At 34.3% G+C, this 17408-nt stretch overlaps 2 protein-coding genes across 7 annotated transcripts; both read right to left on the bottom strand.

Annotated features, from left to right (window-relative positions):
* Positions 1-3956: 3956 nt before the first annotated feature.
* Positions 3957-6167, bottom strand: LOC104701330 (aldehyde oxidase GLOX1-like). Its single transcript, XM_087458902.1, has 2 exons — positions 5612-6167; positions 3957-5443 (listed from the first exon to the last, which is right to left on the bottom strand). Exons 1-2 carry the CDS (start codon positions 6071-6073, stop codon positions 4112-4114), a joined length of 1794 nt encoding a protein of 597 aa, XP_087315028.1. The 5' UTR covers positions 6074-6167; the 3' UTR covers positions 3957-4111.
* A 425-nt stretch (positions 6168-6592) lies between these two features.
* Positions 6593-10084, bottom strand: LOC104701331 (putative plastidic glucose transporter 2). Of its 6 annotated transcripts, none has more exons than XR_015562118.1 (14): positions 9834-10052; positions 9557-9681; positions 9345-9462; positions 9193-9260; positions 8975-9107; positions 8530-8629; positions 8327-8439; positions 8124-8217; positions 7818-7977; positions 7563-7668; positions 7391-7464; positions 7217-7305; positions 7022-7136; positions 6593-6933 (listed from the first exon to the last, which is right to left on the bottom strand). XR_015562118.1 is itself a non-coding variant. In XM_019227662.2 (14 exons), exons 2-14 carry the CDS (start codon positions 9645-9647, stop codon positions 6751-6753), a joined length of 1482 nt encoding a protein of 493 aa, XP_019083207.2. In that variant the 5' UTR covers positions 9648-9681; positions 9834-10084; the 3' UTR covers positions 6593-6750. The 6 variants fall into 6 exon arrangements, 2 of the variants coding, with proteins under 2 accessions (XP_019083207.2, XP_019083208.2); XR_015562119.1 differs by having other exon boundaries at positions 7563-7618; positions 9834-10034; XR_015562120.1 differs by having other exon boundaries at positions 7563-7618; positions 9557-9672; positions 9834-10022.
* Between the last annotated feature and the right edge of the window lie 7324 nt (positions 10085-17408).

Raw genomic sequence — 17408 nt, forward strand, 5'->3', positions numbered from 1 at the left:
GATATATTATAATTTTATGAATTTTATTTTGTTATTATCGAATGGAATTGAGAATTTATTTTCCTGATATTTATGTTTCTAAAACATGTAAATTATAATTCTATTTTTTATTATGCGAGATAATGCGATTTATTCAAGTAGCCGGAAACGAGAAGTTATCTATATTATTTTTATAATAATGAAAAATATTTAATTATTTAAATAATAGTATTTTTAATTTAAGTTTTAATTAACAAAAATAGGAATTTGTGTTGAGAAAAAAAAATGTCATAACATTATATAGTAAGATAAAAACCATTTTTTGTAGTAAGATTGTAGAAATATAACCACAATATGTTTAGAAGTATATTTTACTCAAGTTTTTTAGTATATATAATAATAACAATCGAAATAAATATCAACAATCATTGCGATTTTTTGTCATATATTTTTGTTAAATATTTTTCTTATTTTTATTTTTAAAAAACTGCTACCTTCTATAAGTGAAGTCACAAATCTTTAATAATTTACTTAAATTTGTTATCTCAAATTCTCAATCATAAAACAATTATTAAAAAAAAAGAGAAATACCCTAAAATAGCACTAATTTATGTTTTTCTTCCAAAGTTAGCACACATAAGTTCAAATATTCCAAAACTCGCATTATTATGATTTTTTTTAAAATAATAAAATTAATTATTATTTTGTTACTTACAATTTTGAAAGCTTACATAAAGCTTCCAATGATGCTTGAAGTGAAGCTTCTGATCTTCTTCTTCTTCTTCTTCATGTATCAAATTTGATCTTAGATTTTGAGATTTCTGACGTGATTCTTATGGCTTTTAATTGAAAAATTAGACTAATTTGCAGTCAGTCTGATCTGATGATTATTGGAAGAAGATGAAGAAGAAGAAGCAGAACGAAGATGGAAGAAGAAGCTAAGGAGGAACGACGATGGAAGAAGAAGAAAAAAAAAAGAACAAAGATGGAAAAATTTTGAGGAAAACGAAGATCGGTCGGAGAAGCCACGTCGTTACCATGTAACGGAGATGCGAGGTCCTTGTTACTCTGTTCTCAGCCAGAACCTTCTTTGAGATTCCATAAGAAATTCTTCTACGATATGTACGTTTGATTAAGAGTGGTGGTCTCAGAGCTAAACCAATGTTTGGGTATTGAAATTGTTGGGAACTATTGGATAATGAATGAAATCTGATTATGAGTGGTGGCTTGAATTGTTGGGTATTGGAATCTGAACTGCGAATGAAATGGAAAATCATAAGTAATCTTGAAGCTGAAATGTGTATTTGAGTGCTACTCTCTCCTATGTGGACACCAAAGTTGTTGCATACCAAGTGTTTGATATAATGTCATTGATAACAAAGCAGTTGGTAAAGAGTTCGAAAGTTTCTCTTCGTCTTCGATGTCGATGTCTTCGGCTTCTTCGGCTTCTACTTTGTCGATGATGGAGTTGGCTAGTAGTGTTGATGATGCGGAGTACAGCGGGGGAGGATCTTCTGGTTATGATCATCGTCATTTTTGGGGTTTCTGAATATTTAGGAAAATCTTCCTAAATTTCAAGAACGTCTTCCTAGACATCGTGAAATCGTTCCTAAATATAAATAAATGAGTTTTTGGATCTTCTAATTTATGTTTTGCCATTATGTATCACATATTACTCCATTTGGTGAGTGATATTTGATTTTATTTTGTGCACATCATGATATTTTATCTATATATGAAAGTTTTAAAATTTGATTTTGTGTTTTCCTAATTATTTTATGAAGGCTATCATGAAGTTTAAGGTTTTCTTCCTAAATATTATTGAATCCTTCCTAAATATTATTGAATCCTTCCTAAAATTTAAATAAATGTGTTTTTCGGTGTTTTGCCTCAATATGTGAAAGATTACTCTATTAGTGAGAGGTAATGATATCATTTAACAATATCCAGACTTTTTAGGAAGGTCATCCTTAAGTTCTAATTTTTTTATGAAGGTCATCCTAAAGTTTAATGACGCTTTCCTGAATTTCGTAAAATCCTTCTTAATTTTCGTGGAAAGTGTTGTTGGATGATGGGTTTTCAAGTTGCAAGAAATCAGAAATGATTCTAAAAAATACATAGACTTAAATAAGAAGGAAAAACAAAGTAAAGATCCTTGTTAATAGCACTTAAAACAAATCTAATGCTATGAACATAAGAGATACTAATACTACATAACAATAAGTTGGAGGATTTTCAAAGTCTCCATCATGGTGGTGACTCCAATTTCCTGCTTCCGTTAACATGCATTGGGATGAAGAATATTGACCATTTTCAGTCACGAGTTGAAACTGAAATGGTTCTAATGTTCCAGCAAATTAACAACAATCACTAATTTTACCAACAAGACAATAAAACAGAGAACTTTGAACAGAAGAAACAACAACAACAACAAAATCAAAACTAAATCACATCTGAAAACTATAACATTACAAAACATTAGGTATAAGTTAGGATTTGTATCTATTACAACCTTAATTCAACTAATAATGTCGCTTTTACAATCATAGCAAACATCATTCGCTTTTTATGAAGGTCATCCTGAAGTTCAAGAAATATTTCCTGAATTTCGTGGATTCCTTCCTAAATTTCCGAGGAGTGTTGGACGATGGATGTTGGGTGCTGATTTTTCAAATTACAAGAACATAAGAAGGGATTATGCGAGCTATCTACAAAACTCAATATGGTGGCGTGTATGCTCCTTCTTTTTGTTTTTTTTTTCCTTTTAATGAAAGTCTTCCTTAAATTTAAGAAATCATTTCTAAATTTCTTGTAATCCTTCTTAAATGTTTGATTGAGAATATTTTTATATGCTTACCGATGAAGATGTAGCTACCAATCCAAATATTTAATACAACACCTTCTTGAGTGTGTTTTATGGTGAAAACCATCCAAATTAGCTTTATTATCCAAAATCCCAATGAAAACAAACACCATACATCATTTGATATATCTAAAGCCCCCATCTTGACTACTACAACATCACAAGTAAACAAACGCCACACATGGTGTTTATGAACCACCATTGATACATCTAAAACCCACATCTTCTCCAATCTTGTATAAAAAACACACTCACACACTCGTAAATTTTTAACTCATCCCCAAAGAGTTAGAAAAGAGTAGCTTTGTTCAAAAGAACCCATCACAAATTTGAACAATTTCAAAACTAAGAAACACACAAATTGAACGGCCAAAGTTAAAAATTTGGAATCTTTCTGGGAATAGGAAAAGATGAGATATTTATGGTTACCCACATTAAAAAAGAAGGACCTAGAAGAGGATTCTCTTTCATAGTCTGAAAAGCAAATTTCAAACTGCAACAATGGTTTTTCTAGGAAGAAACTTTCTTCCACAAAACTCATCACTTCCTCTCCTCCACCAATGTATTTCTCTTTCACAAAAACCCTTGACCACAACACCCCTGCTGCAGGCGAAACATCACCACCATTGTCTCTTTCTCGAGCCATTAGACTTTGAAGCTCTTCTTTGAATCCCCATCCATTGACACATCTCTCTCACATACCACCATGCCAAAGTTCTCAATCGCAGCTCTCACGGTAGTACACGACTCCATCGTCCGCCGCACGCCACAACGACGTCATGTAAATCACAACACGATTCTCTCCATCGTTAAAAAATCTCAGGGATTTCTTCACTATTCGGAATTAATGGTTTCAAAACCTTTTCGTGTCCAGTGATGGATTCGTAGGTGGTGTTCAAATTGAGATCTGGATACGGGATGAATCGTGTTGGTGGAGGCTGAGAAAAAACAAAATAAACTTAAATTTTATTAATAATTTAGGTTTATTCCAAAATTAAGGATATATAAATTTGTACTAGTTTTGGAACATTTGAAAACATGTGTTAATTGTGGAAGAAAATCTAAAAATGGTGTCATTTTTGTCAATTGCCCTTAAAAAAAATATGATAATTAATTAAAAGAATCAAAGAATAAATCCATTTATATAAGTACAAAAATTGCTTTACAACCATTTTATAGGTGAGAGGATGATAATAGTAACGTTTCAAAAATCGGTTCAGGCTGAACCGTTCAGCATTATTATGTACACACAAAATCAAAAAATCAAAATTAAACGATTTGAATCCATTCTCCAACACTGGGGACACCATTGTAGACGGCAGAGAGAACATAGTAACCAGGAGGAGCAACGTTTCCACTAGGAGGAGCAACGGCTTCGATCTTGTAGTTATCACCACCAACGTTCTTGACATCTTTTATACCCAACATGAGCAGCCTCATGTTCATTGATACACTATGTGTTGTAAACGGTGGTGCCAACATTGTCAGCATGACATTTTCCTTTGGCACGTTTTGTTGTTTGAGCTCGATGTTGACGTCAAACATTTGTCCATACTTGATCTGTTTTGGTGTTGCGGTGTTGATGATTCTTGGCCTCATAATGGCAAGAGCTGGGTCAAGGTAAGGTGGTGAGAATTTCTCAATGCGGAGCTCGGTTGGGTACTCAACGTTGTATTGGTATCCGTCGTTGGTGTTGCTTCCACCGACAAGAACTTTACCGTCAGGGAGAGCGATTGCGATGGAATGGTACATACGAGGGATAGTGGAAGGCGCGAGCTCTTTGAAACGTTTGCCTAAAGGTTTGTCAGGGGAATACAAGATTGGCGAAAAGTTTGGTTCATTGGCTAAGTTCCAACCGGAGGATCCAAGTTTTGCACCATTAACAATAAAGACTTCTCCATTAGGAAGGAGCACGGTATCACTCATCACTCGTGACATTGGCATCATCTCTGTTTTCCATTCAGGGTTAGCACTATTGATGCTTATCCTTGCACAATCCTTCAACGCCGGATTGTAAATCTTCTTGTTCTGAGCAAGGAAGAAAGCGTCTTGCTTTGCGCCACCACAAATGAGTACATCAGCGGGGATGACAGCCGGGTTTTGGACGTAGAGAAGGATGGGGAGAAGAGCCGAGGAGGCAGAGCCAGGGTAGTTACGAGTACCACCAGGGAGTTGAGGGAACTCTTTGAGCACTTTGTTTGTTTTCGGGCTAAGTAGAATGGATCGGTTGTTGGCGAAAATGAAAAGGTTACCATCAGTGTTGAGCCAAACAAATGGGTATAGATTGTTTTCTTCTGGATCATCTGTTTGTCTAAGAAGCTGCGAGTCATAGAGTTTCTTGTTGTGTTGTCCCTCGGGAAGGATATACTCGTAGTTGAGAGCGTCACGGCCCCCAACAACGATGAAAGTACCATCGGGGAGAGTGGCTTGTGTTGAGTACCATCTCCTTGCAGCCAGTGCCTGTGGGTATTCAATCCATACACAGTTTTCACACGTGGAAAGGTACCTTGCCGTGTTTGCTCCTCCTTGGAATCCTCCTGTGCTTACCAATGTCCCGTTTACGGTTAAACCTCCAGACGAACACCATGTGTCTGTTGTTAGCTGTCATGTTATAACCATTAAATCCATCAGATCAGATCAGACCAAAACCATGACTAAATATAATCACGCTTATATTTAGACATGTGTACGTATTGTGCAATGTGTATGAAAAGTGATCACTCTATATATTTCTGTGTGTTTTAGCTAAATATAGTAATGATGTTATACCGCGAGAGGCCTGATGGTTCCGGTGTTGATATCGACGAGGACAGAGTGAGCAAAACAATCAACTTTGTTAGCCTTTTGGTCGAAAACATGGCAAGGTACGCCAGGAGGCAGCTTGACTTGTGAAATTCTCCAAATGGTTGCATCGTAAAACTGGACTTTATTGATCAACGGCATCAAGATCGCGTGCATGGCTGATACACCAGAATTCTTCATGAACAACTCCCATTGTCCAGGCCAATTCATCTCAGGTCCACCCGCCGCGGGTGCTTTATCTTTCTGTTCTCTGCGTTTAGTTTTTGATGGGTCTACTTCGATGACTTCACGTTTGGGCGTCGTCATGCCTTCTAATGAGGTACGATCATCGTCAATTGAATCGTTGTCTACCTCTGAGACTACCTTGGAAACGGCTGCCACCAATACAATGATGGATAATACCCATATGAGCCTCCTTGACTCTAGCATTTTTTCGTAACTTTTTTTTTTTGTTTTATTTATTTACAGTTATGTTGGCTTGGGACAGTAAGAAATCATAGATGTTTTTAAATTGTTTGATGATTTTGTTTCTGGTGAAACATGCTTTATATATATTTGAAAATTTCTAAGTTTGATTTTGACTTGTGTTTATTTTTGACATTTCTTTAATCGGAATGAGTGGTTGGCAGATTATTATTGCCTTTTTTTGCTTTTTCTTTTTGTATGGTGGTTCTGTGAGAAGGAGAAAAAAAATGACAAAGCCATATTTGTTCTCACTTCTCAGTCTCACGTAGAGAAATTTGGCATGGAAACCCAAAAATTAATTATAGAGAAATTTACTATGAATGAAATTCACTTTAGTTTGGATGTATGCTTATATTTTTGTTGTTGTACACTTAAATAAGTTTTTTTTTGTTTTAATTCAGCCTAGTCGATGTGTTTTCGTATATTTAAGCAAATTGAGCCAGAAAAGCAAAGTCAGCCAAGTTCAAACCACTGGTTCAGCCATTCCCATGTTACCATTTTTATATTGAGAAAATTAAGAATAGTTCAAATCTTGACACTGTTGATTCGTTTACGTGAAATTTAATATTTCATACAACTCTACGGAGAACCCAATCTTTATTTGATTATACAACAGACGTAGGGAGAGTGTGAAAATACATTCATGGTTTGGCAAGCAGAGAGATCTCAATCTCTTGAAGTGTTTTGCCTTTGGTTTCAATCACGTTCCGCTTCACGAACATCACCGCCATTAAACAGAACGTAGAGAACATTGAGTATAGTAGCCGAGGACCAAGCTGCTCAAGCAACCTCAGAAAGAGTAAACCCACAAAGAAATTTATCACCTGTCCAACAAGAACCAACAAGGTTAAGCAACCAAAACACAATCCGTGGGATGATACGAATCGACGAGTTTATTATTATTATTATTACCCAGTGCACAGACATGCAGAAAGCCATAGCTTTTGCTCTAATTCGACTTGGGAAGATTTCAGGGAGGAGTAAACCTGGTACTGGACCAGCTCCTAAGGCGAATGTTAGCACAAATCTGTATCAAAAATCACAATTGTTTTTAGTTGCAAAAAAAAAAAAATGGAAAAACATACTTCAGTTTCAACAAACACTTACACAAGAGTGCCACCGACGGATAAACACAACGCCGAAAAATGTGGTAAGTAAGAACTTGTAGCACCAACTTGAAGTGCCATTGCTACTGCCTATACACATCAAAACGATTAATTTGATACACGATTAAATCATATTTGATGAATAAGAAAATTTTGAAAGAACTGTACGACACACCATGCCAATAAAACTCCAAAGAAGAAGAAGCTTTCTCCCTACTTTATCCATCAACACCATTGCGATTACGGATCCTGAAAATCAGAAGAGTGTTACAATCCAAGATCCATATAATTAAAAAGACAAAAGGAAAAATAAAGACAACACTGGAGGAGAAGGTTATTGTACGTACCCAAGAGGTTTGAAACCCCAACAAAGATGTTGCCCAGATCCGATGGTACTCCGGCACTTTTGAAAACGGTAGAAGAGAAATAAAAAACAGCATTTATACCAGATAGCTGTTGCAAAGCAAACAGGGTTGATCCAATAAAAACAACTGCAAAAGGAACAAGTGAATAACAAAGTACTATACAGGAAACAATTAGACGCAACAATCAACATACATGTTTGCAGTTACATTCTTGGAAAACAAAAAAAAGTTATATACCTCTTGAATGCCGACCATATAACAGCTCTGAGATGCTCACGACATCTGGTTCATCTGTTCTGTCTAGGTCTAGTTTGTGTAATTCTGACATTGCTGTTTTCACATGAGACCCTCCGAGCAGCCTCTCAAACTCAGCTTCGGCTTCAGCTATCTTCCCTTGCTGCATAAGATGATGAGCCTTTCAATCAACATAGGAAAGAAAAGTGGAGCACTAGTGTAAACGAAAGTGCAGTGTTTAGACTCAACAACGACACAACAGTCGTGTAGAGTCCACAAGTCTACGTGATGATTATAAATAAAGCTGACCTTAAATAGCCACTGGGGAGACTCAGCACAGAGAAACATTCCCAGAGCGAGTACTGCAGCAGGTATCATTGATAGCCAGAAACAGACACGCCACCTGAGTATCATAACAGCTTAGATGATCAAACTTGTTTTGCTTTAGAGAATCGTACAAAAAGTTCTGCTAAGGATAATGATAGATTCTATAAAAGATAATACTTTCTTACCAACCAGGGATGTTATGGACTGGGATCCCTATAAACAGGGCTGCCATCAGTCCTAGACATGTAGCTATTTGTATGAAGCTTCCATATGTTCCCCTAACAAAAGCTGGTGATACCTACTTAAAATTTGGGAAATTTGCATAAGAAGGCAAGTGGCTCCAAACTTGGTACAGAGTAAGATCCATAATCAGCGTGCATTGATATACCTCTGTCACGTAAAGTGCTGCCACAGGTGGCCCAAGACCCATGCCAGTCCCAACCAAGAATCTTCCCAAAAGCATGACAGCTAAACTGTTGCTAACTCCACTGAAAGAAACACATTTTACCATTAGCTACTAAGAAAGAAATCCACTAATGGAAACAACGCCAACTCTTGCGGAAGGATCATAACACTGGAATAAAGGCTACTTTAGAGTATACATGACTAAGTGCCATCAGAATAGATAGAGGAGGCTTGAGAGATGGTAAGAACCCCTGGTTACAAGCCTGATAACATTGCCTTGTCTTGATTAAAATAGCTTTTGCATGACCAATACGCAAGTCTAACTTAAAGAACACTAGCCAGGAATCACAACAAGATCTACCTAGGAGATAAGCTCAAAGTCTGGCAACAGTTTCATAAGAAGAGCTCAGAGGAAATTATGAAGTTACCTAACAAAAGCACCAAAAATCATAGGCAAAGCACAGAGCTGAAAGGCTCTCCGCCTTCCAAGGCCATCAGCAACTCCACCACTGAACAAAGATCCGATAAATGCACCACCAAGACAAACACTAACCACCAATCCTTCACAAATGAAGCAAACATAACTTCTAAAAAAGTAGTAAACGTAGTGATTATTTACCATGTAAATGTTAAAAGTAATGAATACCTTCTGCTAATGTGTCACCACTAAAACCAAGGTCAGACGAAATGCTTTCAAGTGGCTCATTCACAACTCTGTAGCAACATACAATTCTGTAACTAACAATGTTGAACTTCAAGAAGAAGAAAAAAAAGAGTAAAAAACAATCAGAGACGAACCCTAAGTGGTAACCAAATAGAAACGACGAAATCGTAGCTACAAGGACATGCGGGAGAGAACACTTCCATGAAGGATTCGTAGTTTCCAATTCACTGTTCACCTCATTCTCTAACACACCTGAAGAGGCACAGATTCCGAAATTGGATGATTTAGCTAAAAAAACTTCAAAAACCAAACAAGTTGCTAATTTCTACGAAAACGATGCATGTACCTGAACTATCTTCGACGTCAAGCATCGGAGAGTAATCTCTCGACGACGTTCTCTTGTACATCGAGGATGTCTCTCGTTGCAGTCCCCACATACGTCACCTCTAAGACTTAGATCGCCTGATTTCACTGAGTAGGATTCAAATTACAACAAAAAATTCGAAATCGTGGGAGGAACACACATCTCTCAAATCAAAGCTTTAGATGCAGCGAAACTAAACTAAACACGAACGATTGGTGAGAAATCTGGATAGAGGAAGAAGAAGAAGAAGAAAACATACAGATCGGTGAGGGATGAGGAAACAGAGAGATCCGAGAGAAGCTTTTGCTTCTTCTTCTTAGTTCTTCAATCTCATCAATGGATGTGAACAGGTCGGTGGTGGTTGCTAAAGTGAGCCAAGGTGTTCGATAGAGAGAGAGAGAGAGAGAGAGACAAGACGACAGAAAAAATATCATCAAAATCTTGCGACTCAAAATTTCACTTTTTGCGTAGATTTAACGATTGGAATGACCACGTGTCACCTGATTCTGTTGTTTACTACTTTACTCACAAACCGCATAAAAATTTCTTTTGCTTTTTGATTTTTAAATTGAGAATTTTTGTACATTAGTTCTAAAATTTTAACATCAACTTTTTTTTTCTTTTTAACATTCCACTTTATTTTCTCTCTTTTTCTTTTTAATATTTTTATGCTTTACAATAGTTTTATTTAATAAAATTATTTTTTTCCACCAATTTTATTTCATATTTCACTTTATTTATATTTATTTTTTATGATCACATATAATTAATCATAGTTAATATAAAAAAAGTAAAAACTAAATAAATCTTGTTTTTTATTTTTATTTTATAAAATATATAAATTGTTTGCAAATAATAAAAATAAAAAATAGAAATAGCTATTATTAAATCTAGCAGTGTTAAAATTGGTCAAGATTAATGAGTCAACTCAATTCAACTCAATTCACGAACCTTAATGAGTTGAAAATTTTGACCCTAATGAATTATTGGGTAAAATGAGTTGATGATTAAATGAGTTCATGAGTCAAATTAGTTTGGTTATAATGGGTTTATGAGTTAACCAATAACCCATCAATTTTTTCATTATCAACATAATATCATCAACATCATCATACTATCATTATCATCATACTACCAATATCATCATACTATCATCATCCTACCATCATCATATCAACATCATCATCATCATACTACCATCGTGTAACTATCATCATCATCATCATCAACAACATTGTCATACTATCATCATCATCATACCTTCATAATCATATTAACATCACCATCATCATATCAACATATATATCATAGTCAATAGTATGATGTCATCATCATCATCTTATAATTTTCCTGCCAAAATCCAATGTTATGTATTATATATTATATTTGTATCATTTTTCTGCCAAAATTATTTGTATATATATAATACAATGACGTAAACTTCCCATTGAGATCGTGGTACACGTTATCCACCTTAACAATGATGTCAGCGACATTCTTTACCTGACCTTCAAGAATCTGCCGCATCATCAACTTCATCTCATTGTCTCCAGAAGAAGACGTAGAAGTGGTGCTCATAGGAGCTTGAACTGGTGCTTGGTCTTTTCATCATCTTATTTTTTCTCTCAAACTTGCCCAAGTCCTCCTGACACTTCTCTAGGTGAGAAGAGCCTGCACTACGGGTCATATACCTGAAACACCAAAAAGAGAGTAAAAGCAATAGTTAGCAACTGTAATTTTTTAAAAATGCTCTAGACTATAAACTAATCCTAAATCTCTAGGTAACACAATTGGTCCCCGGCAGCGACGCCGACTTGATTGCTCAAGTAATTATCCGATACATTTAATCGTGAGGCAGTATATGCGGAGTCGAATCCACAATGACCAATGGTACACTAAAGATTTGTGAAACTTATAAATACTTAAAGCGAACGAATTTTTGTTTGTTTGGTTTCAGAAATTGTAAATAAAAATGCAATAAATGAAACGGTTTAACTTATGGGATTAATACATTGGACCATAGGATATTTCAGAGATCAATGACTAATGACTAATGAGAAAATGAAATATGGAATTCAATAATTAAGAACCATTCTAGAACATGAACACAATAATAGACTAACCCTCTTTCAAGGCATTAGAAACAAAATTTGACTATTAGTTTGCTAAACTTTCATTTGTAACCTCCTAGCCAATTTCACATTACAATCAAGTTCATTAAGTTCACAATGAGTTCACAATGCGTCCTAACATCAAATTTCATATGCTAAAAATATATTTCTCAATTCATATTAGTTCAGACATTCTATCAAACATTTTTGATGCACAGAAAAACCTAAAATCTAGAATAAGGTGATCAGTCTTATTCTAGCATTAAGAGCATATGAATCAAAGAACCAAAAGATTGAGAACTCCAAATAACAATCAAAACATCAAAGCATTGAATCCGTAATTAAAACCCTAAAACCCAATAAAGAGACTACTCACACATATTAAAATTGAACAACACAAAGAGATGAAGAAGACATAGTAGATTAACGAAATAAACAAGAAAAGGATTTAGAAATCTTCTCCAAATTGTCAAAGAGGATGGATCTCAAGAATCCCAAAATATGTCTCAATAAAAGTCTCAAGTGCAGCAAAAAACTAAGAAAAAACATAATCGTCTCTTTTCTAAAGCATAAAACGCCTACTTATATTTTAAAAATTGCTAGGGACTAATATTGTAAATAGGAGGAACTTTGGGGCAGCTTTTGAATCTTCAGAAATTAAAAAAATCCTTTAAAAAAATTTTGGAACCAAACATCGCTCACTCCTCAGCAATATCGGCTGATGTGAAAACCATCTCGTCTGTTTGAAAACTTTTTGGACACAACTATCGGGCTATCTCGGGATTATTGGCCGATGTAGAAAACTAGCTCTTCTGTTTGAAAATTTTCTGGAAACAAATATTGGGTTATCTCTTGAATATCGGCCGACGTAGAAAATCAGTTCTTATGATTTAGCCTCAACACCAAAAATGTCTCCAATAGATAGAACGCTTGGGTCTGATCTCATATCTCAGGGTCAAACCGGCTACAAGATTTGTGTTGATTTCCTTAACCTCCATGGCCATGAGCTTCATGCGAGAGAGGACCCACCTGCTTTGTTACGGTTTGACACCCATCACCCACGAATCCCAGTTGTAGCTTCTTCTAAAAACATGAGGCTTGATCCTAAAAGTCTAAAGGACTTTGTCCTTATTTTTGTTAGCCCTCTCAAGTTGGCGAGAAGCCTCTTAAGTGTTTCCCCCAAGGAGCATTCTTCTTCAAGCTCGACTGCGTTATCCGCTAGAGCCACTTGTGACCACTCGCTGGTCGAGGATCTTGTGAAGCTTGGCTTCAAAGACGAATCCGTTCTGGCTCCAACAGATTTTTCAAATATTGTTAACCTTGGTAAAGTTGAAAAACTCATGGAGCTCTTATCTGTATTTCCCTTTGCTTATCTTGTACCTTGTTGTATGAACTCACCTCATATGAGGTTTTAATTCAATGGAAACTGTTTGACAAAAAAAATGTCTCCAATAATGCTCCAAAACTCTCTATTAAGCTCCAAATCATCCTAAATTGCATATGACCCTGCAAAGACTCAAAAAGAACCTAAAAGCAAATCAAAAGACTGAAAAAACACACATATATCATGATTAAAAACTATTAAAAAAAAACATTATATATCATTAAGCTTGGCATCACTAGTTCAAACTTTTTACAAGTAATGTAATTTTAACATGATTGATGTTTTTTCTGCTTCTATAAAGATTGGGGCCAAAACAGAGACATAAAAAAATATGGGATCCTAATAGATAATTAATAGAAAATATAAGTTAAGATGAACATCTCTCGCTAATCTTGAGAAAAAAGGCAAGCTTATTGGAGATTATTGCATGTTTGGTGTCAAGTTTCATGGGATTACATCAGCTAAACCCAGAACTGCGGAATGTTAGTCACTTGAGGAGCCTCTTCATCACAAAGTCACTTGGATGATGTTAGTTTTCGTCCTTCAATCCTAGAGAGTTTGTCACTGGAAACCGAAAATAGTAAATATTGATTCCAACTATATATTATAAATCATAAACAAAAAAAAGAAATACACACTTAATAAAAAAGCATAACATTTGATCAAGAGAATTAAAAAGTACATTCAACAATGCACCAAAAGACAAAAACTTGCGCCAAATTCAAGCTGCGGATTTTGGATAAAGTTAGATGGAATCATTTAAAGAAAACATGTATACATACATGATCCATCATTATTATGTTTTTAGTGAAAAAATACATATCTTTTTGTTTTGTTTTGGTAGATATAATTCGGATTGGCTTGGTGCAAAACCTGATGACCACCATGGCTTTGCGGATTTTCATGCCTCTGGGCAAACTTGGTGAAGGATAAACGTTATGTGGGAGTTGAATTTATAGTCATTTTATACCACTTATTACTGTTAGCTAATTAAGCTTCTTGGATTTTACAAGGAACTTCTTTTACAAGCCTTATTGTGAGCTAAAAAAGTAGTATGTACCGATGCACTGAATGACTTGAGGTGGGACTATATTGTCAATTTGTAACTTGACTGTGTGTCTTAAGCCAAAAGTCATGTAGATAAATATAAGAATATGACATTGTCGTCACATCTCTTATTTCCATGTGAAGCATTAGAGAATTTAAAGGAAACAGGAGCTTTATTTTTAGATATGTATATCTGATTCGCTTTTTAATTTGTGCTTATTATAAGGAATATTATGATTTGATGCAGTGACACAAAGGATCGAGCCCTTTCATACCATACTATATCAATACTATAAAAGTTTATTATATTAGTTAATAGACCCATTGTATAAAAGGCAAAAGCCTATTATACTTTTTTTTTTCCTTCATGAAGTCGGTTATGCTCCTCCTATAAGAGTAATAGACATAATTTTAAGAAAAAATTGGACAAGATTTTGCAACAAATTATATTAGAAGAAAAACAAAATTCAAAATAGAGGAAAGGAAAAATCAATTTTAGAACATGCGAATCTAAATTGGAAAAGTAAATAAACAAATTCAAATAAAATGAATTAAAAATTGCTCAAACCGCCTTTTTAACGATAGGGATTCAGGGCAGCGAGAGGGATTCAGGGCAGCGAGAGGGATTCAGGGGATGGAGCCTCACGTGGCATGAGCCAACAAGGTCGCAGAGTTGCTTGAAGGTGGAAGTGGGGATATGCAAACTACCGTGGACCCGAATGGCTCTAATATCCTAATATAATACATCGATCCTTCACTCACATCATTATAAAGAGGCAAAGAAAAGAAAAGGAATCTTGTTTCAATGAATATGACAAACCATTCACCAAAATAGAGATGTTTTTGGTTTTTGGTTTATGTTGTCTTTATGTTATCTTTGATTGTTCATTTTATTTTCTTTGTCATCATCTTCAATCACATCACTAATGTTCTCGAAATTAGATGTTGTTATCTTAGTACCAACATCCACCTAACATTTAGTGCATATTTAATAAAAACATCCACCTGACATTTAGTGCATATTTATGTTAATTATAATTAATAGAAAGTTTAAATAAAAAATAATTATGTAAAATAAATAAAATGTTAAAATAAGAAAACAATACTATAAATTTTTATTAGTGGTAATAATATAATTAAAATTTTCTATTAAACTGATCATAATTTAAAATTTAAAATGTATTATTGAGTTTTAGAATGGAAGTAAATTTTAAATTTATGGTAGAATAAAAAAAATTCTGTAATTGTGTATTATTGAGTTTTAGAATAGAAGTAAAAAAAAACTTCTGGTAAAATAATTTTTTTAAATGTAATTGTGTATTATTGAGTTTTAGAATGGAAGTAAAATATAAAATCATGGTAGGATAAAAAAAATTAGGTAATTGTATTTATAAATTTTAAACAGGAAAATAAAATTAAAAGTGAAATATTATTTTATAACATGATCAAAAAGGAAAACAAATTTGATATTTCATAAATTGAATCAAATGCTTCTAATCCAAATTTAAGTATTGGAAGATAGTAATTAAAGAGAAAATAGTTATAATTTGTCTTGAAAATTATTTTATAGTCTAATATGTGTTATATGTGAGCCAATAGAAGGTGGGAAAAATAGATGTCAAAACGAGTGCATCATCAATAATGACGAAAGAATTATAGTTAAAAGTGTTTGAAAATAAATTAGTAAAACTTGAAAAGATAATAATACACAATTAAACATGACTAAATTAAAATCTCTAACATCTCATTAACTGTGTGAAACGAAAGAGTTTGTAGAAAAATAAATGATATACATTATTAAATAGATTATTAGATTCCAAGTCAGGTTTAACAGTTTGGTAATATAATCATGGAAAGTGGGATAAGATAGACACATTCATGAATTGGTCGTTTATGGTACGTTGCAATTACTTCGATGGGTAAAGCAAGCTCGGTAAAGATTTTATAACGATATGATATTATATTTTACCTTTACACTAAGCAATATTCATGAGATTCCGTATATTCAAATTAATACAGAATAATGTTATGTTAGTATCAACATCTAATCGTATATAATATATACAATTAGATAAACAATCAATTAACATCAAAACCTTTAAAAAATGCTTTAATGAAATATGAATAAGAAATAAACTCTTTTAATGATAAAAGATCTTGAAGTAGTCATCAATATCGTTTATTTTTCCTAATAATACCACATGATATATATTTATAAAGATTTACCCTCAAAACTTTGAATGATTATATTCGAGCTCAATAATTTATATTAATATAAAAAAATTTCAATTAAAATCCCGCGCTTGCGCGGGTACAAATTCTAGTCATATATATATATATATATATATAGGTACTTGTTCGTCTTTCTTTTGAGTCATACATGATCAAGAAGTTGTGTCTTTTGTAACCATGCAAAAAGATTCTCACTGTGTTGGTTTAATGAAACTGTTAATGATAATTGAGTTTAGGCTTATGCTATTTTATATTATAGTAATAAGTGTGTTGTAAAGTCGAAGGGTTATGTGTTGTTAACCGTGACTTGTTAGATTAGGAAGTTGCAATGGTTGGTTGCTTTCGTGTCTTTAGGAAAACTATATAAAGTTGGATGTGTTCGTATATATTGTAAATAGTTGTCGAAAATAATAGAGAAGTTTCCCACTTTTTTATTCTCTGTATTCTCTACCATGCTCTCTGTATTTGAAGCAGTATATGGCGCTTCAGGTGTAATATATACAAGAGCGAAACTCTAACAGAAACAGTGCAGGTAATAATGGAATGGTTGAGAAGCAGCGGTCATTTGATGCAGACTAAGGTTTAGAAGCAGGGATCAATGGCGCTTCAGCGAGTTGATAGCTCACAAGTATAGCGAGATAGAGAGGCTGCAAGGGCCTTGTGGATTCATCTCAGGTCTTGGACTCTAAAGAAGAATCCTTCTTGAATATTGGTACACCTATTTCAGGAGATTCTCAGAGATAAGCTCTGCAACTTCTCTGAATGTACGTACACAAACAATTGTAATATTGAAGCCTGAATCAATTAGCTTGGATGTTGGATCATCACCTGGAACACTTTCTACAGACAGCAAGGCCATCAAAAATGGGAGATTTGCTTCTCCCATTATTCTCTCAGTAGAATCATATCATAAGACCAAAAATTTGCTGTTGGAAAGAATCCATGCAGTGCTCAACATGATCTTGATCCTGATCCAGATGCATTGTCTTCTAACATGAGTCAAACCTGTTGTTTGTGGAGAAGAGACGGAAGCTAAACCATATAACATAGCAACGATATA

The sequence above is a fragment of the Camelina sativa genome, chromosome 7, assembly GCF_030686135.1.
Source record: "Camelina sativa cultivar CO46 ecotype springtype chromosome 7, ASM3068613v1".
Taxonomy (NCBI): domain Eukaryota; kingdom Viridiplantae; phylum Streptophyta; class Magnoliopsida; order Brassicales; family Brassicaceae; genus Camelina; species Camelina sativa.

What these genes read in the sequence shown, in the direction of transcription:
- LOC104701330 (XM_087458902.1), bottom strand. Translation starts at nt 6,073, where the DNA reads ATGCTAGAGTCAAGGAGGCTCATATGGGTATTATCCATCATTGTATTG. An exon ending in GAACCATCAGGCCTCTCGCG is followed by an intron (nt 5,444 to 5,611) that starts GTATAACATCAT and finishes ATAACATGACAG; the next exon opens with CTAACAACAGACACATGGTG.
- LOC104701331 (XM_019227662.2), bottom strand. Translation starts at nt 9,647, where the DNA reads ATGTGGGGACTGCAACGAGAGACATCCTCGATGTACAAGAGAACGTCG. An exon ending in TGACGTCGAAGATAGTTCAG is followed by an intron (nt 9,463 to 9,556) that starts GTACATGCATCG and finishes GTGCCTCTTCAG; the next exon opens with GTGTGTTAGAGAATGAGGTG. An exon ending in ATTTTTGGTGCTTTTGTTAG is followed by an intron (nt 8,630 to 8,974) that starts GTAACTTCATAA and finishes TGTTTCTTTCAG; the next exon opens with TGGAGTTAGCAACAGTTTAG.